Source organism: Microcebus murinus, chromosome 2 (assembly GCF_040939455.1).
Source record: "Microcebus murinus isolate Inina chromosome 2, M.murinus_Inina_mat1.0, whole genome shotgun sequence".
Taxonomy (NCBI): Eukaryota; Metazoa; Chordata; class Mammalia; order Primates; family Cheirogaleidae; genus Microcebus; species Microcebus murinus.
Window position 1 is genome coordinate 108,819,464 of NC_134105.1, and position 23,742 is coordinate 108,843,205.

The window sequence follows — 23,742 nt, forward strand, 5'->3', positions numbered from 1 at the left end:
CAATGAGGAAAACATGAGTAGAAAACATCTCCAGCTTTCCTAGAGCTTGCCTGGATCCCATCCAAACAGTTGCAATTAGAGGCCCCTCCCTGAGAAGTGAAAGTTTCTACATAACTATGCAGACAGTTGCAACCCTCAGAGCTAATCTGTGAGATGTCCCTGCCTTTTTATGTCCAGCATGTCTCACCCCAGGCTCCAAAGCTTCTGGAGATTCGCAGGCTCCAGCATGGCCTTTGTGATTTCCTCAGAATGGACAATCAAACCCTAATTTATAGTCCAAAATGAACTTTAAGGCCGAAGCCTATTGCCATGAGCAGGTATTTTTTGTTTTTTGTTTTTGAGACAAGGTCTCACTCTGTCATCCAGGCTGGAGTGCAGTGCCACAATCATAGCTCACTGCAAACTTGACCACGAGGCTCAAGTGATCCTCCATCCTCACCCTCCTGAGTAGCTGGGATTACAGTGGAGAGGCTCTTGCCCAGCCCCCAACTCAAACTTCCTACAACTATCTAGTGAACAACCCAACACCCAGCATAAAGATCATCCGGCACAGACTTGAACAGTGGCAACTATAGTCAAACACGACAAAGCAGAAAGCTGCATTATAGATTTGTGGTGCACTTGGCCCTCTCCTGCTGCATCCCCATTCCAGAGTAGGAAAATATTAAGCAGGAGAGTTCCCAGCAAAGAACAGGCACCCTGCAAATCTATTAGCCCAGAGTCAAGAAAAGAGGTTTTAGATGAGAAGAAACGAGCAAATGAGCCTTAGCAACATAAAAAACCAGAACAATTTGATACTCCCAAGGGAATCACAATGGAGCTACACTAGTGAACTCCAACCACAAGAAAATTGCCAAAATGAAAGAAATGGAATTCAGAATATGGATGGCAGATAAGGGAATGGAATTGGAAAGAAAGTTGAAAATAGAGAGAAGCCAAAAACATATTTCAGGAAATTAATGAAAAAGTCACTAAAGAGCTAGACAACATAAGAAAGGATATAATTGAACTTAAAAAAATGAAAGAGTCACTTAGAAATGTTTGAAACACAACCAATAGCTTCGGCAACAAATTAAACCAAGGAGAAGAGAGAATATCACAGCTTATAGACAAGGCTCTTGAAGTAACCCAGTCATTTAAAGAGGCAGAGAAGATAACAAAAAAGGCAGAGCAATCACTTAAAGAGATGTGCAAAGTGAACTAACATATGAATTATAGGTAAATTATAGGTATCCCTGAGTGAACCAGCATACGAATTATAGGTATCCCTGAGGGAAAGAAGAAAGACCTAAAAGCATGGAAAATCTATTCAAGGGACTTATTAAGGAAAACTTCTCTAGTATCATCAGAGATTCAGATGTCAAGATACCACATGGTCATCAAACACCAGGAAGATCCATAGCAATTAGGACATCTCCAAGACACATTAGTAATCAACCTGGCCAAAATCAAAATGAGGGAAAAAATTCTACAAGCAGCTAGATGTAAGCAACAGCTGACATACAAAGGAAAACCAATCACTAATATCACATCTCAAAGACCTAGAGAAGGAAAACCAAACCAAAGCGAAGAAAACAAACAACAAAGCTCAGAGCTGAACTAAATGCAATAGAAAACAACACAAAACAAAAATACTACAAATGCTCAGTAAAACAGAAAGCTTGTTCTTAGACAAGATAAACAAAATTTATAGATCTCTTGTTAAATTAACCAGAAATAGAAGAGAAAGGACCCAAGTAAGCTCAATCAGAAATGAAAAAGGAGATATTACAACTGATAGTGCAGAAATACACAACATTGTTGATGGATACTAAGAAAATCACCACGCACATAAACTACAAAATGTAGAGGAAATGGACAAATTCCTGGAAACACACAACCTTCCAAGACTCAATCAGGAAGAAATAGAACTCCTGAACAGACCAATAATGAGCAGCAAACTTAAAGCAGTAATAAAAAGTTTTTCAACAACAACCAAAAAAAAAAAAAACCCCAGACCACTTGGATTCAAACCCAAATTCTACCACACCTACAAGGTATCCATGGTGCAGAAATGATACCATGACATTGAGAAGGAGGGAATCTTCCCCAACTCATTCTGTGAAGCAAGTATCACCCTGATATCAAAGCCATGAAAGGACACAATATAAAAAGAAAACTATAAACAAATATCTCTTATGAATATAGACACAAAAATCCTCAATAAAATGCTGGAAAACTAAATTCAAAAGCACATCAAACAGATAATCAGCCATAACCAAGTGGACTTCATCCCAGAAATGCAAGGATGGTTCAACATATGTAAATCAATAAATGTTATTCACCACATAACCAGAAGCAAAAACAAAGACCATATTATCATATTGATAGATGCACAGAAAGCATTCGACAAAATCCAGCACTCTTTCGTGATAAATATCCTCAACAAATTTGGCATAGAAGAATATATCTCGAAATCATAAAAGCCATATATGACAAACCCACAGCAAACATCATACTAAATGGGGAAAAGTTGAAAGAATTCCCCGTAAGAACTGGAACAACTATGCCCACTGTCACCACTTCTATTCAACATAGTACTGGAAGTACTAGCTAGATCAGGCAAGAGAAAGAAATAAAGAGTATCCAAATTAAGGAAAAGGAGATCAAACTATTGGGTTTTGCTGATGATATGGTCTTGTATCTAGAAAAACCCCAAAGACTCCACCAAGAGACTTCTGGAATTGATAAATAAATCATCAAAGTCTCTGAATACAAAATCAATATACACAAATCAATCTCATTTCTATATACCAATAACAGTCAAGCTGAGAGTCAAATCAAAGACTCAATATCATTCAAAATACCTACAAAGAAAATAAAACACCTAGGAGTATACTTAACCAAGAGTTGAAAGATCTCTATAAGGAGAACTATGAAACACTGAGGAAAGAATTTGCAGACAACACAAATGGAAAAATATATCATGTTCATGGATTGGTAGAATCAACATTGTGAAAATGTCTATAATACCCTAATGATTTACAGATTCAATGCAATCCCCATCAAAATACCAATGGCCTATTTCACTGATCTAGAAAAAATAATTCTACACTTTGTTTGGAACAAGAAAAGAGCCCAAATAGCCAAAGTAATCCTAAGCAAAAAGAACAAAGCTGAAGAAATCACATTACCAGACTTTAAAGTGAACTACAAGACCATAGTAACCAAAACATCAAGGTATTGTACAAAAATAGAGACCTAGACCAATGGAACAGAATAGAGAAACCAGATATAAATCCATCTACCTACAGTCAACTGATCTTTGTTTTTCTTTTTATTTCATCATATTATGGGGGTACAAATATTGTTGAGGTTACATATATTGCCCTTGCCACCCTCCCCCCCCCATGTCAACTGATCTTTGTCAAAGAAGACAACAAGATACACTGGGGAAAAGAAGCCATGTTTAATTAATGATGCTGAGAAAAATTGGATAGCCAAAGGCAGAAGACTAAAACAAGACCTCGATCTATCTCCACTCATAAAAATTTATTCAAGATAGATAAAAGACTTACATGGAAGGCGTGAGACCATGAATTCTAGAACAAAAAGTAGGACAAAAATCTTTTAGATATTGGCCTAGGCAAAGAATTCATGACAAAGACCACAATGGCAATTACAGCAACAACAAAATAAATAAATGGGACTTGATTGAATTAAAGAGCTTCTGCACAGTTATGGAAATAATCAACAGAGCAAATAGACAACCTACAGAATAGGAGAAAATTTTTGCAATCTACACATCTGATAAAAGGCTAATATCCAGAATCTAATATACAGAACACAAACAAATCAGCAAGACAAAAATAAGCAACTCCATTAAAAAGTGGGCAAAAGATGTGAACAGACGATTTTTAAAAGGTAGACAAATGGCCAACAAACATATGAAAAAATGCTCAACATCCCTAATCATCACAGAAATGCAAATTAAAACCAGGACGACATATCCCCTTACTCCTGTTAGAATAGCTTTTATTAAAAAGTCCCAAAACAATAGATGCTGGAATTTATGCAGAGAGAAAGGAACGCTTATACAGTGTTGGTGGGATTGCAAATTAGTACAACCCCTATGGAAAACAGTATGGAGATTTCTTAAAGAACTAAAAGTAGAACTACAGTTTGATCCACCAATCCCACTACTGGCTATGTGGATACCAAAAGAAAAGAACTGATTTTATCAAAAAGACACCTGTACTCAAATATATATTGCAACACATTTCACAATTGCAAAGATCTGGAGTCAACACAAGTGCCCATCAATTCATGAGTGGATTAACAAAATGTAGTATAGGTATACCATGGAATACTACTCAACCATAAAAAAGGATGAATTAATGCCTTTTGCAGCAATTTGGAAGACCATTATCCTAAGTGAAGTATCTCAAGAATGGAAAAACAAATGCCACTTGTACTTTCCAATAAATTAGAACTAACCAATGGGCACACAAGTGCACAGAGGAAAGCAAACATCATTAGAAATCAAGCAAGGTGGAGGAGGGAGGGTGGATGGGCAAAAATCCACCTAAATGGTACAATGAACACTGTTCAAGTGATGGGCACATACATAGCCCTGACTCAAGCCATGTAACAAAAATACTTATACCCCCCTAATATTTTGAAATTAAAGAAAAAGACAGAAGGAACATAGAACACCTAGAATAATAAAAAAAAATTGTTTGCTATTTCTATAGACAAAAGCAAGATAAATTTACAGTGTTTTAATAAATTGCTTACACGTACAACTATCCTTGCAATATCTCTGATTTTTCCCTCCCTACCACTACATTCTGTGACTCAGGAAACACCTTTTAATTTTCTTCACACCTGCCTCAGATTTACAAAAATGATGGAACAATGATTCTTCAACAACTGTGTCCTGAATTTCTTTTTCATGAGTGAGTGAAATTAAATTGAAATAGACTTTCAAAAGCCTTCAAAATATAATATGAACTAACATATATCAAGCAGTTACTACAAGCCAGGCACTCTTTTGCAGGCTGTACAAGTTATTCCATTTAATATTTATGAAAACCACCTGTGACATGAAAACAACACACGAAAACTTTACTACTATACTGCTATTATCTGTTTTTATGGATTTAAAAAAATGAGAAAATGATGTATACTAACCTTTTCAAAAGTAAGGTGAATTTAGAGAGCCAGGATTTGTACTAACTCCCCTTGATTCCAGAGCTTGGACCTTGAACAACTTCTCACTACAGATGTGGGGCACGCTGAATATAATGACAGGGGAAAACTTTCCCAGTTCAGAGATCTCTGTGGTCACTGCAGGGTGGAAGGGAGAGTGAAGGTAAAGTCGCCTTCTCAGAGAAGTCCTCCCTAACATTCGTTTCGGGATTCGGTGCTGCTCCTCTGTGCTCCCACAGATCCCTGGGACTCTCCTGTGAGACCTTCCCACCGTGCACCAAGGGGACCCATGGGTTCTGCCACCTGCAGATTTAGAATTGGGCTCATCTGTCTTCTCTATCACTGTGATCCCAGCACCTTGCCCAGGAAATATTAATACTACACATTTAATAAATATTGTTGGAATTAATAAAAGGATACAAAAAGAGAAAAAATGTTCACACGCCTGTCCCACCACTGTTCTGTGCTCTCCCAGCCAATACTAGCATACAACAGGTGAGTCACACAGGGGAACACTGGTGAGAGGTGAAAACCTACTCAGGTTTCTTATTGTCTGATCTAGTTGGAGGAAGGGCAGCTGAGAGTGAGGAGGGGCAGAGACATCTGTGTCTTAGGATGGAGAATGGGCACAGGGGATAAGAGAGAAGGCAGGAAAGATCAGGTAGCAGAAAGCAAGTAAAATACTACAGAGAGAATAGTGACAATTTCTAACACAGGCCCCAATAAAGCTAGTTTAAACAAAGGGAACCCTCCCAAACATTTTTAAGGCAAACTTCTTCAGCGTCCCCTATCCCTTCTTCCCCACCTCTGCTTCCTCTTCTTCTAATTTCCCTAAGGCCTAAGAACTTTGAACTTCACCTTCTAGCCAGTGAGAAGAAATTGGCACTTATGGTGAGGAGAATTGGAAGAATTTGTTATAATCAGATTTGCATTCTAGAGGAAATAATAAAATGTCTAATATTTAGTCATGGGCCAAAACCGATGTCATTGCCATCCAATCTACACCAGTAACACATTGGGGATGATTTGGTCACATGGCTCCTTTGAATAAGCTCCCAAACATGAGAACCCTGGAACAGTGAAGGAACCAGGCAAGAAGAGTCATCATCATTCATCACATCTGCCAGTCCAGTGTTTCCCTACAAACAATGCTCCAACCACTAAGGCTACAATATACCAAATAGGGACATTGGGTGTATCTCGTTCCTCTATGGTGCACCCCCACAGATGAACTCTTTTCTTCTTCAGGATCCTCAGGTTAAGGATGTAATTGTTCAGTCCATGTGCCTTAGGAAGGGTTAGGATAAAATCCTTCCTCCTGCCCTTTAATCATCTGGCTATTTTAAGGGCTACCTAGAAGAGGGTGGCAAGGGCATGTTCCTCTATCAGAATTCCTAAGCCCTGATTTTCCAAGCACAAAAGAAGTTGAAGTAGAACCAACCAGAGCAATAGACATTCTTTGAAATCTGCTAGAGTGTTTCACTCCCTGCAGGAAAATAATTCATAGATACACACCAAGCTTTGATGCAATATAATTTATTCTCTTCTCCTCTGCCATTAACAATCCAGTTGGTAAGGTGGTCTCCATCCTTGGGATCCCACGGTTGGGAGAAGAGGTCTGGGTTCTGAACCACACCCCTCTCAACGGTAGAATAGAAGCACAGCTGCCTCAGTTATCTCCCGGCTGTTGCTGCAATGAACATGAGTTCCATATCCACTCGAGTCAAAGGCAGAAAAATCCCCACATTGCTGGGGATTGTTTTCGGGGAAGAACCCTCCTCCGCCGATGCAGTGCTGGGAAACAGGGAGAGGAAGAGACACAGATGAGAGATCTGCTGGTGAGGCCAATGACAGCCTAATGGCCAAATCCAATGGAGTCTTTGGTCCTCAAGAGACTCACCATTAGCAGTGTTGATCTGTTCCTCCCATAAACACCTCTAAACCTTGACCTTTAGTGAACTCATTTTCTGCTCCTCACTGTCCTCCAACTTTTCTGAACACTCATTCTAGGATTCCCTGGCGGGTCTCTTCCTTCTAAAATCCTTTAAGTGCTTCTCCTCAGTATGGGACACCTCTCCCTGTCCCTTATAGATTGCGTGACCACCTTGGCTTCAGTTACTAACAATTACTATGGCCCTCAAATCTCTATCTCCTGTGCAGATGTTTCTTTTGCTAAAAACCTTGAAATCCAACCTGGATCTCCGCATAGGAATCTCAAGCTCCATAGGACCAACAGAGTTAAATGTTCTTCATGAACCCCAAACTGCTCATCACCCAGACACCCTGAGTTAGTAAATGACACTCATTCACCTAAATGAAAACCGTGAGCTATTCTAGACTTCTACTCTTCCCATCATCTGTGTTCAACTGGTATACCATTTAAAATACTGAAAATTCATAGATACCCATCATTTATCCCCACAGGCACATGGGGGAATGGCCTGAGTGAGGTTCTAGAACGTGATGTGCAGGACCCTCCTGGTAACCCCAACACACTGCGTAGCTATGAAAGCCCAGGCCAGGGTTGGGCAGGACCAGGTTTTGTCTGAAAGCTAAACCACAGATGAAAAAGGACAAGGAATCTCAGTTTCAAAAGGCTTCCACAGAATGTTCCCGCATGGAAGCCTCACCCCAGCTGCAGGAGACTGAGTGCTTTATCCCAAAGGCTGAGCATCCAGCAGTGGCTCTTGTGAAGCCTCAGCCCCGATTTCATCCTCAAAAGTACAGGATGTCTGTACCTGGACAAAGGGTCCCACAGCTTTGCCCCTGAAACCCAACAATGAGCAAGAGAAAGTCACACTCCCACACACATACACACACTCACACCACACTCATACCACCCACAACACACATACCAACACAGAGTGACAAGCTCAACCTTGCAGTCCCTGTGGTTCCCCACAAAGACTCACATGCTCAGTGTTACATCCTGTGACCCTCATTCCAGCACACAAGGCGTTGGCTGCTCTCTCGTTATTAAATACCCTGAACTGAACAAATCCCGCAGTGAATTCCTCTGAAAACAAGAGACAGGAAACATCATTCAAGGAAGATGCTAGAAATAACCTCTTTACTCCAGCCCAGAGATTCTCTATGCTGAAGCTCAGGCTACAGCCCAACTCTCCAGCCACACTGCTGGAGCTCAGCTCCTCTGAGGCCAACGAATGGTCCACCCTGACCCCAAAATTCCTATCGGGGTTCTCTTCCCAGCCCAGAAACCAAGAGTTTGTCCTCAGGGAGGGTCTCTGGTATGCCAGAGGCTTGTGAAGAGAAATTCAGCTATGCAAGAAAATCACACTGAACACCTCCAAGGGCGGAGTTGCAGCGATTAGAAGGCAGATTCCCTCTGTTCCTTGTTATATTTTTCTTACTCTCCTTTATTTTAAAATCCCATATGCTAAAATAAAAAAAAATCCAAATGTCAATGATAATGGCTTTGATAGCATAGGCTGAGCCTTTGTGAAAGATACTATGCTGCCGACTTTAGATTCACACAAAATAAACTAATGGTTACTCCTCACACGCACACAAACACAAAAATAGGCCTCCCCATTTTGTTGGCTGTTCTGCCCTGTGTACATGAACCTGGGCCTGGTCCTAACAAGTTCCTGAGGAGCTGACAGTGGGGTTGTCAGGACTAAAGAGTCTGGAGCCTAATTTCCTCGTGCAGATACGAGCTCCCCTGTGTACGTGCCCTGTGATCTCAGCAAGTTCCCCAACATCTCAGTGCGTCTGTTTCCTACAATGAGTTTAATGACAGCTCAGCCCGATAGGCCGTCAAGCAGACTAAGTGGAACAACCCCAGTAACATGCATAGAAGAGATCCGGGCCATGGTTACTAATTAATAACTGCTACCTGTCCTAAGTGAATGAATTCAATCAAGACTGAAACTCTTCCTACCAAGAGTTCAGAGGAGCATTAAAGACTCACTCTGGCCATTAAGTGAGTAATAAGACGCCGTTTTCTGGGCATCGCCAAAATCATAGACCACGGGGATCACAGGGCCATTGTCCTTCCAACACGTTCCTTTTCCATATTTCACAGGAAATTTCTATGGGGAACAAAGAAAGTCATTGAGCAAGGACAATAGCTTTGTCCTTACCAAGCATTCCTTCCCAGGGATGCTGCCGCGCTCACTGAAGGAAAATGATGCCTTCTCAGCAACTGAGATTATCTCAAAACCAGTCAAAATTAGACTCCCCCCCAACCCATAGTATTCTGAAATAAAAACTACATAAACAAATAAATAAAATAAGTAAAAACAGGTTATTCCTGAATGTATGTACATAAATGATAAGCCTAAATAAAACATGGGATTATCATCTTTGAGTTTATATAACATTTTTCTTGATATTCCGGGATGATGGATATAGCAAATTTACTAGAAAAATATGAAATAATCACTTCATTATTAAGCACAATTTGTTCATAAGAAACTTCTTACTAAAACAAAAAAAAAAATCTTTCCCATGTGCTGCCACTAGTCACTCAGGAGCCCATGTAATTATCTTCTGATCAATAAATAAAACTTTGGGAGCACCCCAGAAGCTTCCCATATGTTCCATCCACATCACAAAGCTCTCCCTTTCTCCTAAAGTAATCATTTGCCTTATGGTAATCGTCACTTCTTTGTGCCGGGCGACATTGTTTTAAAATGTCTTGATAACCAATATAATAAGGCCTTCTGCTTTGATCTTCTTCAAAAGTATCTCAGTTATTCTAGGTCTTTTGCCTTTATATAAAATTTGTAAATCTACTTTAAATCTACTTATACATGTACGTACGCACACACAAGCTCAGGATTTTATTGGAATTACATTGAATATATAGATCATTTTGGAAGGAACTCATGCCTTTAAAATATTATATGTAAATATAATAAATATAAAATATAAATAAATATAAAATATAAATATTTTCTATTTATATAAATATAAAATATTTATATTTATTTATAAATAAAATATTTATTTGGATTTGCATTGTTTTCTCATAATTATATCTTATAGCTTCCAGAGGGATTTTGTGCATCTTTTGTTATATTTATTTCAAAGTATTTGACATTTTTGATACAACTGTAAATACCATCTTTTAAAATTTCATTTTCTAATTCTTTGATGCTTCTATACAGAAATACAACTGATTTTTGCCTGTAATCCCAGCACTTTGAGAGGCCAAGGCAGGAGGATCACTTGAGGCTAGAAGTTCAAGACCAGCCTGAGTAACATAACTAGATCCCATCTCTACAAAACAATTTAAAAGAAATTCACCAGGTGTGGTGATGCATACCTGTAGTCCTGTATACTTGGGAGGCTGAGGAAGAAGGATCATTTGAGCTATGACTGCTCTACTGCACTCCAGAGCCCAGGCAACAAAGCAAGACCCTATCTCTGAAAAACCAAAAAAAAAAAAAAGAGAGAGAGAGAAAGAAAAAGAAATACAACTTATTTTCATGTTGACTTTGCAACCAGAAAACATTCTCCTTTTTGCTCATTCTAATGTTGATCTGTAGATTATTTTGGATTTTCTACATAGCAACTATGTCATCTGAAGAATTATAACTATTGTTTCCTCCTTATAAATTTCTATGCCTTTTGGTTTGTTTCTTGCCTTATTGCACTGCTGCTACCTTTAGTGTAATTTGGACTATCAGAGAAGAAAGATGGTCTCTTGCTTTCTCTTCAGAAAGGAAAAGATTTCAATGTTACAATTAAATACAATTACGATTAAATATGATGTTGCTTTACTTTTCATGAATAACCTTGATCAGATTAAGACATTTCCTTCTGAAGCTGAGACTGCCGGAGCAGTCCGGAGACCAGCGGCAAGGGTAGGTGGATTTTCTGTTTCCCCTCCCCTGCATTTGGGACTGCTGGTGGGCTCCCCAGCGGGTGGAGAGACCTGCGGACACCAGCCCAGAGACCGCCGCCACCACCAGCCAGCGGTGAGCCTGTAGCAGACGTGGCACCAGGTTCCCAACTTCCTCCGGGCACCTCCGTGTGCACAGACCCAAGCCGCGCGGCAGGCGCCATATTGGCTCCTCCTCCCCTCCGCTGACCCTACCCGCGGCTGCCCAGAGAGACAATACAGCCACCAGCCAGAGGCACCTCCAGGGAATGGGACCTTCCCTTTTGGGACCCTACAGCTGACTCAGGGGAACTCAGACTGTGAGCTCCCTACCCACCCGCCCTCCCAGGTGCTGCTGGCACGGTGTTCCCAGGAGAACGGTGCCGACTCAGAGGCTGAGAGACATAGACCCAGCTTGGGCTCCCTGTGGGTGAATTGGGACCGGAAATCCTCTCCCTGGTGGGGATACAGTTTGAACTCTGGGACCCAGAGGTCGGACCTGCAGACCAGATCCCGTGCACCGAGGGCTAGCATTGCCCGGGGCACAGAAGGGTTATATGTGAACAGCCTACTGAGGTGTGTGTGCCTCCAGGGGCGGATCGGCGTCCTAGAGGGCAACCCTCCTCCCAGGAGGAGGCCGTGCGCCCAACCAAGGTGGCGTTCCTGTTCAGGGAACCTCCCCACCGACATCACAGTCACGGGAGGCCTCCTGGCTTGTGGTCTGGCCTGCTGGCAGAGGCCCAGGAGTAGCTGCGGACTTGGGGAGGGTGGAAAGAAGTGAGGACCACTCCAGACTGCGGGTCTCATACAGCCCCACCCCCACACCGAGACTTTCTGGCTGAGTGGGACCATTCCAGCCCCGCCCTGACAGCTTTCCCTGGAAGCAGAGAACAGAACTTTGACCCCTGCTAACGGCCTGAGGGCAGGCTTACCCAACCCAGCTCCACCCAGAACAAGAGCTGATAACAGGACACAAAATCAACAGCATAGCCTGTTCCTCCAAGCAAACGCCACCTGCTGACAGGGACGGCATCTTGCACAGGCTTTCCACGGCACCCACTGACTCAATATACAGGGAGTAGTCCAATTTCACCCACAGACACCACCTAACGCCTCAGAAACTAAACAAGGTGTGTGAATACCCAAACAATAACTTAAGGAAAGAAACAACAACTGATTGACATGGGAAGAAATCAGCAAAAGAACTCAGGAAATATGAAGAACCAAACGGAAAACACACCCCCAAAGAGGAGCACCAGCCCCCTAGAAACGGACACCAACCAAAATCAGGCAACCAATATGACAGAAGAGGAATTTTGTATGTGGATCATAAGAACACTCACTGACCTGCAACAACAACTCAATAACCAACACAAAGAAACCACAAAAAGCCTCCAAGATATGGAAAAAGAAATAGACACAATGAAGAAAAGTGTAACTGAACTCCTGGAAATGAAGAATCAATTCAAGGAACTACAAAATACAGTGGAAAGTCTCAAGAACAGGGTAGATCAAACAGAAGAAAGAATCTCAGAGCTTGAAGATAACACCCTCCAATTAAATAAATCAGTCACAGAAATAGAGCAGAGAAAAAAGAGAAAAGAGCAAAGCCTACAAAAGCTGTGGGATTACGTGAAGAAACCTAATGTGAGGGTCATAGGCTTACCAGAAGGGGAAGAAGACAACACTCAAGGATTGGACAAGCTGTTTGAAGATATAATAGAGGAAAATTTCCCAGGCCTTGCTCAAAATCTTGATATACAAGTTCAAGAAGCTCAGAGGACCCCCGGGAGATTCAATGCAAACAGGAAGACCTCACGACATGCAGTCATCAGACTGACCAAAGTATCAACTAAAGAGGCCCTTCTAAGAGCTGTAAGACAAAAGAAGCAAGTAAAATACAAGGGAAAGCCAATTAAAATAACATCAGACTTCTCTAATGAGACTTTACAAGCAAGGAGAGACTGGGGCCCCATTCTCACTCTTTTGAAACAAAACAATGCCCAGCCTAGAATATTATTCCCTGCAAAACTAAGCTTCGTATATGAAGGAGAAATAAAAACATTCTCAGACAAGCAAAGGCTCAGAGAATTCACCAAGACAAGACCAGCCCTACAAGAAGTACTTAAAACAGCGTTACGCATGGAACATCATAATAATAACCCAAGAATATAAAAACAACCAAAACCCAAAGATATTCAAGGCCAGATATTACAATGGCTCAAGACAGAAATCATAGCAACAACATCCAACCCAACAGGATGATCACTAATCTACCTTACCTATCAGTTCTGTCAATAAATGTGAATGGCTTAAACTCTCAACACAAGAGACATAGGCTGGCTGAATGGATAAGAAAATACAGGCCAAGTATATGCTGTCTTCAGGAAACACATCTAACCTGCAAGGATGCATATAGACTAAAAATAAAAGGGTGGAGATCAATATTCCAAGCAAATAGAAGCCAAAAGAAGGCTGGTGTGGCAGTTCTAATTTCAGACAATTTAGTTTTTAAACCAACAAAAGTAGTGAAAGACAAAGAGGGTCATTATATAATGGTGAAGGGCACAGTCCAACAAGAAGAGATAACAATTTTAAATATATATGCACCCAACTTAGGTGCACCCAGATTCATAAAGCAAACCTTACTGGAGCTAAGCAAATGGATTAATAGCAACTCCATAATCGCCGGAGATTTCAACACCCCACTGACGGCACGAGACAGATCCTCCAAACAGAAAATTAATAAAGAAATAATGGACTTAAACAAAACTCTAGAACAATTGGGTCTGACTGACATTTACAGAACATTCTACCCAAAATCCACTGAATATACGTTCTTCTCATCAGCTCACAGGACATTCTCTAAGATTGACCATATCCTAGGACACAAAGAAAATCTTAAGAAATACAAAAAAATAGAAATCATACCATGTACCTTCTCAGATCACAGTGGAATAAAAGTAGAAATCAACCCTAACAGAAACTCACATTTATACACAAAAACGTGGAAATTAAACAACCTCCTACTAAATGATTACTTCATAAATGAAGAAATCAAGACGGAAATAAAAAAATTCTATGAAGAAAATGACAATGGAGAGACAAGTAATAGTGATTACCTCTGGAGCAGAAATCTAGGGATCTGGGGTCAGTGGTGAAAAGGAAGAGAAAAAATTGAGAGAACACCTCACGGTGTTATCTTTTTATGCCCTTGGAATATTGCAATATATGCATGTATAAACTGGTGGAAAAATGAAAAAATTTTAAACAAACCATGTGTTTCAAAAAATAAAGTAGACCAGCTGATAATGTTACCCAAAACTAAAATTAGACTGGCTGAGAACTACCAATTCCAGGTCCCAGGTTGCAACTATGTTTAATTTTTTCCAACTAACTCTCCTTGCAACATGATGTTGCCCTTCTCCTAGATCAAGCCCAGATACTCAAGAAGGAATTATTGGCGACTAGCAGGTTGTCTATTCTCCATCCAATTCCATGCTTGCTGCACATCGTCCATGGTGTGTCCCAGATGACCACTTGGTGGTGCCAAAAGATAAGTTCTGTCATATTGCTCCAGGAATATAAAGAGAGGTGCAAACACAAAAGTAAGAGAAAGAGATGTTGAGATAGTAAAAATAATGATTGACCCAAAAATGTTCTAGGGTAGCTTAGAACAAGCTGCTAAAAATGAAAGGCAGTTCATTGCCACCTTTGAAGTCCATTATAAACATTCATATTGATTGTATTAAATAACACAACATTATTCATATGAATATGTTTGAGTAGTTGTGCATACATATTAAGAATGGGTAAAAAGCATACCTAACAAAACACTAGCACATTACTATCAGCAACAGCTATCAGAGAGATTTTGTTCTCATATTGGGATACATTTGTCTGTGAATACAGTCTAATACACACTATATACTGTAGACTAGATCATGAAGGGAGTTTGTCAACACCTGCAGATTCAACACCACCTAAAGTTAATATGTATTTTATTGGCTTTCTTTCCTACCCTATTTTGCTTCTCATTCCCTCACCATAGTTTCCCAGGCCACCTCCCCACAAAAATTATTTATACCCGATGCCTTGTCTGAGCATTCACCTCTGAAGGAAGCCTAATTAAGAAAAATCTTGATATTTGGTAGTGTAAGTGCCCTAAATTTTTCTTCTTCAGAATTGTCTTCAGTATTCTTGGCTCTTTGCATTTCCATATAAATTTTAAAATTAGCTGAGATTTTTAAAATCTACTCAGATTTTTACTGGGTGTCATTGAGTCCATAAACCAATTTGGTGGCATTAATATCATTATAATAATGAGATTTCCAATCCATGAGCATGGTATATCCTTCCATTTATTTAGCTCTTCTTAAATTTCTCCTACTAATGTTTTATAGATGTGTTTAGAGGTATTACTCATTGTTTCTTAAATTTATTTCTTGGTATTTATTTTTGTTGTAAATGGTAGACTTTCTTTTCTTTTCTAGTTGTTTGTTTCTGGGATGTATTAATATTCTTATTTAATCTTGTAACCTTCCAAAATTCATTTCTTAATTCTAAAGGTTAACCCTTTTGGATTTTCTACATATGAAACTGCATATTTTCTTTTTCTCCCCTTCTTTCACTGCCTGAGATCTCTAGCAGACTGTTGTCTGGAAGCAGCGGTATCAGCTATCTTTACCTATTCCAAATCTTTGGAGGAAAACTCAATTTCTTTATAAAGTATGATCTTTGCTGTTGTTTTCTAGAAGATACAATTTACCATAGGAATAACTTTCATCATTTATTAGTTTTGAATTTCATCGGGTTCTTTTTACACATCTACAAGATTTTTCTTTCTTTCATTTCGTCAATGGAGTTAGTTACATTGATTGACTCCTTGCATTCCTGAAATAAACTCAACTTTGTTATGATGTATTTTTAATGTATGGATTAGATTTTTTAATATCTTATTTAGGATTCTTGCACATAGGGTCATGAGAGTGACTGGCTTGTAGTTATCCTGTTTTGTGATATCTTTGTCAGATTTTTGTATAAGGTTATACTGAGGGCACAGTGGCATGGGATCCTCAACATGTGGTTCAGTTACTGGTAAAGTTACTGGGACCTTGAGAACAAACACAAATAGTGTATCGTCTGAGTTTCACAGAAAAAATGGAAAACTGAAAACACTCTGGGAACAGACTTGAGTCACAACTGAAGACCAAAATTGTCAAGGTTTGAAACCGATATTTGATACTCTCTGCTCCTCAAACACTAGAAAGAAAAGTAACAAAATCAAGTCTTTTCACAAGAGGGAATGTATAAATGTTGGTTGTGACGTTGACTTTCTTTTAGCTGGACCTGCCATCCAGGGTTCAGCTGTGTTTGGCTTCATGTGGGCTGGCTTCCTGGGTACCAGATGACCTTTGACAGGTGACAAAGAAATAACTTTGCTGGGGACTACAGGACTGGGGGCTTCCAGCTGCACACGAATGTCAATGATAGGACAGAATTTGGAAGGTCGATTTATCAGAAGATGCCTGGAGATCTTGACACACCAGTACAGCTTACTTGGACATTAGGTACCAATTGCACTTGTTTCAGCATTGCAGCTAAACATAAGTCGGGACCCACTACCTCTATTTCTAGAAAAGTCAAAAGTCTAGCTTAGTTGGAGCAGGCTCTGCTCTGACTCTGAGGCCTGGTGGCAGACGGGAAGAACATTAATGCTGCAGGCCACGAACTTTAGCCACACACTTCAACCTAAGTTGAAGGCTTAATCCAGCTGAAGAAACCTGAGAAACCAGATGTCAGAAGATTTGTTCTTAATATATTTCCAGGCCAGCAGCGGTGGCTTGCGCCTGTAATCCTACCACTCTGGGAAGCCGAGGCAGGCGGATTATTTGAGCTTAGGAGTTCCAGACCAGCCTGAGCAAGAGCAAGACCCTGACATTTCAAATGAGCTTATTCTTTGTAGTGGGGCAGGGATGTCCTGTGCAGTGTATGGTGTTTCACAGCATTCCTGGACTCTGTTGACTAGTTGTCAGCAGCACTCCTGTCACCCTGTCTTAATTAATTGATAGCACCCAGTTACCCAAAACAAATTCCCGTGGTCACAGTGTCTCTAGACATTGCCAGGTGTTCCCTGGGGCTAGGGTCGCCAGATAAAATATTGCATGGGGCATACCTATACTAAAAACATTATTCATTGTATATCTGAAATTCAAATTTAAGTTGGCCTTCTACATATTTATTTGCTAAATCTGGCAACCCAACCTGACAGGAAGAATTACCCCTACCTCTCCCATCTCCCACCCTGTATGAGAAGTAATGTTCTAGTCCACAGGGAGCAATGGAGAAAAAGTGTGGTAATGAGGCTTGGAGAGTAGGCCGGGCATGGTGGCTCACGCCTGTACTCCTAGAACTCTGGGAGGCAGAGGCGGGCGTATCACTCAAGGTCAGGAGTTCAAAACCAGCCTGAACAAGAGTGAGACCCCATCTCTATCAAAAATAGAAAGAAATTAATTGGCCAACTAATATATCTAGAAAAAATTAGCCAGGCATGGTGGCGCATGCCTGTAGTCCCAGCTACTCGGGAGACTGAGGCAGGAGGATTACTTAAGCCCAGGAGTTTGAGGTTGCTGTGAGCTAGACTGACACCACAGCACTCACTCTAGCCTGGGCATCAAAAAGACTCTGTCTCAAAAAAAAAAAAAAAAAAGTGGTTGAAGTAGAACCGACCAGAGCAATAGACATACTTTGAAAACTGCTACAGTGTTTCACTACCTGCAGGAAAATAATTCACAGACACACCAAGCTTTGATTTAATAGGATTTATTCTCTTCTCCTCTGCCATTAACAATCCAGTTGATGAGTTGTTCTCCATCCTTGGGATCCCACGGTTGAGAGAGGAGGTCTGGGCCCCATACCACACCCCTCTCAATGGTAGAATAGAAGCACAGCTGCCTCAGTTATCTCCCGGCTGGTGCTGTAACCAACGTGAGTTCCATATCCATTCCAATCAAAGGAAGAGAAATCCCCACACTGGCGGGGATTGGCCTCTGGGAAGAACCCTCCTCCGCCGATGCAGTGCTGGGAAACAGGGAGAGGAAGAGACAGAGATGAGAGATCTGCTGGTGAGGCCAATGACAGCCTAATGGCCAAGTCCAGTGCAGTCTTTGGTCCTCAAGAGACTCACCATTGGCAGCGTTGATCAGTTCCTCCCATGAAAACCTCTATACCTTTAGCTTTAGTGACCTCATTGTCTCCTCCTTATTGTCCTCCAACTTTTCTGAACACTCATTCTAGGATTCCCTGGTGGGACTCTTCCTTCATGAATCCCTTAAGGTGCTTCTCCTCAGTCAAGACACCTCTCCCTGTCCCTTATAGATTGCATGACCACCTTGGCTTCATTTACTAACAATTCACTATGACTCCCACATCTCTATCTCCCGTGCAGATGTTCCTTGTGCTGAAGACCTCAGAATCCAACCTGGATCTCCACACAGGAATCTCAAGCTCCATAGGACTAATGCAGAGTTAAATATCCACCATGGACCCCAAACTGCTCATCATCCAGACACCCTGACTTAGTAAATGACACTGAGGTTGTTCTGCTCTTTTTCTCTTCCCATCCTCTGTGTTCAACTAGTATTCAATTTAAACACTTTGGAAATCATCAATACCCATTGTTTATCCCCACAGGCGCATCGGGGAATGTCCTGAGTGAGGTTCTAGAACATGATGTCCAGGACTCTCCTGGTAACCCCAACACACTGCGTAGCTATGAAAGCCCAGGCCAGGGTTAGGGAGGACCAGGTTTTCTCTGAAAGCTAAACCACAGATGAAAAAGGACAAGGAATCTCAGCTTCAATAGGCTTCCACAGAATGTTCCCGCATGGAAGCCTCACCCCAGCTGCAGGAGACTGAGTGCTTTTCCCAAAGGCTGAGCATCCAGCAGTGGCTCTTGTGAAGCCTCAGCCCCGATTTCAGTCCTCAAAGGTACAGGATGCCTGTACCTGGACAAAGGGTCCCACAGCTCTGCCCCTGAAACCCAACAATGAGCAAGAGAAAGTCACATTCCCACACATATACACACACTCACACCACACTCCTACCAGCCACAACACACATACCAACACACAGTGACAAGCTCAACCTTACAGCCCCTGTGGTTCCCACAAAGACTCACATGCTCAGTGTTACATCCGGTGACCCTCATTCCAGCACACAAGGCGTTGGCTGCTCTCTCGTTATTAAATACCCTGAACTGAACAAATCCCGCAGTGAATTCCCCTGAAAATAAAACATAGAAAACAGCATTTAAGGAAGATGCTAGAAATAGCCTCTTTACTCCAGCCCAGAGATTCTCTATGCTGAAGCTCAGGCTACAGCCCAACTCTCCAGCCACACTGCTGGAGCTCAGCTCCTCTGGGGCCAATGGATGGTGCATCCTGGCCCCAAACTTCCCATCAGGGACATCTTCCCAGCCAAGAGACCAGGAGCTTGTCATCAGGGAGGGCCTCTCGTCTGCCAAAGGCTTGTGAAGAGAAATTCAGCTATGCAGGAAAATCACACTGAACACCTCCAAGGGCAGGGTTGCAGCGATTAGGAGGCAGGTTCCCCCTGTTCCTTGTTACATTTTTCTTACTCTCTTTTATTTTAAAGTCTCAAGTGTCGGCCGGGCGTGGTGGCTCATGCCTGTAATCCTAGCACCCTGGGAGGCTGAAGCAGGCGAATCGCTCAAGGTCAGGAGTTCGAAACCAGCCTGAGCAAGACACCGTCTCTACCAAAAACAGAAAGAAATGAATTGACCAACTGAAATATATATATACAAAAAAGTAGCCGGACATGGTGGCGCATGCCTGTAGTCCCAGCTACTCAGGAGGCTGAGGCAGTAGGATCACTCAAGTCCAGGAGTTTGAGGTTGCTGTGAGCTAAGCTGACACCATGGCACTCATTCTAACCCTGGCAAAAAAGTGAGACTCTGTCTCAAAAAAAAAAAAAAAAAATCTCAAATCTCAATGATGTCACCTTTGAATTTTACAGCATAAGCTCAGCCTCTGTGAAAGATACTAGGCTGCAAACTTTAGATTCACACAAAATAAATTAACGGTTACTCCTCACAATTAAAAAGAGGAAAAAAAGGCCTCCCCATTTTGTTGGTTGTCCTGTCCCGTGTACATGAACATGGCCTGCTCCTAACAAGTTCCTGAGGGGCTGACAGTGGGGTTGTCAGGACTAGAGACTCTGGAGCCAAATTTCCTCGTGCAGATGCGAGCTCCCCTGTGTACGTGCCCTGTGATCTCAGCAAGTTCCCCAACCTCTCAGTGCGTCTGTTTCCTGCAATGAGGTTAATGACAGCTCAGCCCGTAAGGCCGTCAAGCAGACTAAGTAGAACAACCCCAGTAACATGCATAGAAGAGATCCGGGCCGTGGTTACTGATTAATAACTGCTACTTGTCCTAACTGAATGAATTCAATCAAGAATGAAACTCTTCCTACCAAGAGTTCAGAGGAGCATTAAAGACTCACTCTGGCCATTAGGTGAGTAATAAGACGCTGTTTTCTGGGCATCACCAAAGTCATAGACCACGGGGATCGCAGGGCCATTGTCCTTCCAACACGTTCCTTTTCCATATTTCACAGGGAATTTCTATGGGGAACAAAGAACGTCATAGAGCAAGGACAATGGGTTTGTCCTTACCAGCCATTCCTTCCCAGGGATGCTGCCGCTTACAGGGAAAACGATGGCTTCTCAGCAACTGAGATTATCTCAAAACCAGTCAAAATGAGACTCTTCCCCCCACCCGTAATATTCTGAAACAAAAAATAAATAAACAAATAAAATAAGTAAAAACAGGTTTTTCTTGAATGCATGTAAATAAATGATGAGCCTAAATAAAAACATGGGATTATCGTCTTTGAGTTTATATAACATTTTTCTTGTTATTCTGGGACAATGGATATAGCAAATTTACTAGAAAAATATGAAATAATCACTTCATTATTCAGCACAATTTGTTCATAAGAAACTTCTTACTAAAACAAAAAATCTTTCCCATGTGCCGCCGCTAGTCACTCAGGAGCTGCACCTCTCCAACAGCCCAGAGCACTTCCTTCCCATTCTCCTTCTCTCTTTACTCTCCTGCCCCAAGTCTCCTCTCCCGTAGGTCTTTTCTCTTCCCTGTCTCAGAATTCCTGAGAGAGTTCATTTTCACTGTAGTTAGCAAAAAGAAAAAAAAAAAAAAAAGAAAGAATTCCTGAGAGAAGCAGGACAGAAGCCACCAGAAATAAAGGTTAGGAGACCATGGGAGACAGGTCCACTGAAGACGGCTCCTACCAACCTCAGACACTTGCTTCTCCCCACACCCATGAAACGAGCCCCAGCCAGCGCCCTGTGTACCTGGTAGAGGCCAAACAGATTGTGTCCCAGTCTCTGGAGGAAGCCAATATCCGTGTGGTACCTCAGCAGGGAGCTGTTCCTCCAATGTTCCAGGGGGGAGTTGTTGGGCACATGCCAGATGCTCAAGTCCTGGGCCTGGATGTCGTAGTAGCCAGGGTTCTGCACAGCAACACACACTCAGCCTCACAGGGCCAGAGGGTCCCACGAGGCAAAGGCCCACATGTGCAGCCCTCAGCTGAGCTCACAGCTCTGGGCTCCAGGAGTGGGACAGGTGGTCGCCTGTGCTCAGACACCCCCACTTCCAGCAGGTGAGGACTCCCCACCACCCACGTCCCTAACCACCTTGTGGGGAGGAAGTTGTGATGCAAGATGTGTATTTCCTTCCTCTTCTCCAGCCCTGTTTCCATGTCCCCCTTCCCACCTTCCCTCCTGCATGCTGTGGCCACACACACTCACTCCTCACCCTTTCCCAGTGCGTGGGAAGTGCCACCAACCTTGTAGTCGTCGCTCGTGGCCGCCTCTGCAGACCCAAAGGTGTTGTAGTTGGCCCAGTTGTTGTCCCCCTCTGGGTAGTCTGCTCTGCTGCCCTGCTGACTGGACCAGCGATCGCCCACCGTGCATTTCCCATACATGTTGTTCTCGTGCACGCTGGCCACCAGGGTCCAGCCACCACCCACAGTGATCATGTCACAGAAGGTCTGGTAGATGAGACCATTCTTGGTGCGGAGGAAATACAGGCCATCTGCAGACAGAACCAGCCAGAGCCTGTCTGAGAGCTCACGGCCATCTCAGCCCCACGACCACAGAGGCCCGAGGAACCAGACACATGGCCTAAAGCCTCCTCCCTGGGTCCTGCCACTAAGTGTTCCCGGGGGGCCTGGAATCTCCCTGAGTCCAGAAGATCATGCTCCTGAGGCTGAGGCAGAACACAGAGTCAACAAAACTCCCAGTGGCCAGTGACGTTCCTATCAGGTTAAACATGGAATTATCCTATGACCCAGCAACTCCACTGCTATGTTGTTATGCAAAAGAATTGGGGAAAGGGACTCAAGCAGATGCTAGTGTAGCAGTGTTCATTGCAGCATGAGTGACAAGAGTCACAACGATATTTCAGTTGAGAAACAATTCCAAAATTAATCAACACATGAACAAACAAAATGCAGGGTGTATATATGTGTGGGTGTGGGTGAGTTTCTTTACATTAGTGGATAAAAAAGAATGACATATCCATGCTACAACATGGATCGACCTTAAAAACATTTTGCGGAGTGAAATAAGCCAGATACTAAGAGACAAATACCACATGACTCTACTTATATGAGGTAACTGGAAAAGGCAAATCCATAGAGACAGAAAGCAGAATAGCAGCCACCAGGGGCTGGGGGAGAGGACAATGTAGAGCTGTTGCTCAGTGGGTACAGAGGTGATGAACAATTCCAGAGATGGATGGTGGTGATGGTTGCACAAGGTTGTGTAGGTAATTACTGCAGATAAGTTGTACATTTAAAAGTAAAGTGGCAAATATCATCCCATATGTAATATATATACATGTTACAACAATTTTTTCTTAACTTTAAGAAAAAAAACCTCCCAGAGGACAAAACCCTGATTGCCCTGAGAGGGCTCTGTTTGAATGTCTCATCACTCACCACCTGCGCTGGGGCACTTGGCTTTGATTTCCTTGCAGCTTCTGGGCAGAGAGGGAGACGCAGAAGAGCAGGACCCCTTCTGGGAGGAAGTATTTGCCACCTCTAGAGAATATGCACAGTGTTATTCTCTCTGCTGATTTGTCACAAAACCCAGCCTCTCCTGGTCACTATTTCCAAGCGATTCCACCCCACGGTAGCAGAACCTGGCTGCTGGGGTGGTAAGACGCAGAGATACCCACTGTCATATTCATTCAGCCCATCTGACCCAACATCCAGCACGGGCTTGAGGCACGCCTGCCTCCACATGACCTCATCCTGTGCCCAGCCCTGCCCTAAGCACTGGGCAGTCAAAGAAATTCAACATCCCCCCAAGAGCTTATCCATAGAAGAGTTGCTGATAAGTCAACAGAAAATTACATTGAGAAGAAAAAATGATAAAAGATAAGCAAGGCCCAGCACATGGGCTCACGTCTACAGTTGTAGCACTCTGGGAGTCCAAGGCTACAGGATCACTTGAGGCCTGGAGTTTGAGACCAGCCTGAGCAAGAGTGAGATCCCATCTCTACAAAAATAGAAAAATTAGCTGGTCATAATAATGCACAACTATAGTCCCAGATACTTTGGAGACTGAGGCATGAGGATCACTTGAGGCGAAGACTTTG

General features: G+C 42.3%; 1 protein-coding gene and 1 pseudogene across 1 annotated transcript; one reads left to right on the top strand and one right to left on the bottom strand.

The window, feature by feature from the left end:
* Window positions 1-14,134: 14,134 nt before the first annotated feature.
* On the top strand, window positions 14,135-16,753 carry LOC105862671 (non-selective voltage-gated ion channel VDAC2 pseudogene; annotated as a pseudogene).
* Window positions 16,754-18,932: 2,179 nt separating this feature from the next.
* On the bottom strand, window positions 18,933-23,386 carry LOC105862670 (intelectin-1-like). The gene is made up of 7 exons (XM_075993338.1): window positions 23,284-23,386; window positions 21,926-22,173; window positions 21,432-21,590; window positions 20,561-20,681; window positions 19,418-19,555; window positions 19,190-19,321; window positions 18,933-19,072 (listed from the first exon to the last, which is right to left on the bottom strand). Exons 1-7 carry the CDS (start codon window positions 23,384-23,386, stop codon window positions 18,933-18,935), a joined length of 1,041 nt encoding a protein of 346 aa, XP_075849453.1.
* Window positions 23,387-23,742: the final 356 nt, after the last annotated feature.

Coding starts and splice junctions, on each gene's coding strand:
- LOC105862670 (XM_075993338.1), bottom strand. CDS start 23,386: ATGTGGAGGCAGGCGTGCCTCAAGCCCGTGCTGGATGTTGGGTCAGAT. Junction 22,174..23,283: donor CTTACCACCCCAGCAGCCAG/GTTCTGCTACCG, acceptor TTCTGTCTGCAG/ATGGCCTGTATTTCCTCCGC. Junction 19,073..19,189: donor TTGTGGGAACCACAGGGGCT/GTAAGGTTGAGC, acceptor GTTGGGTTTCAG/GGGCAGAGCTGTGGGACCCT.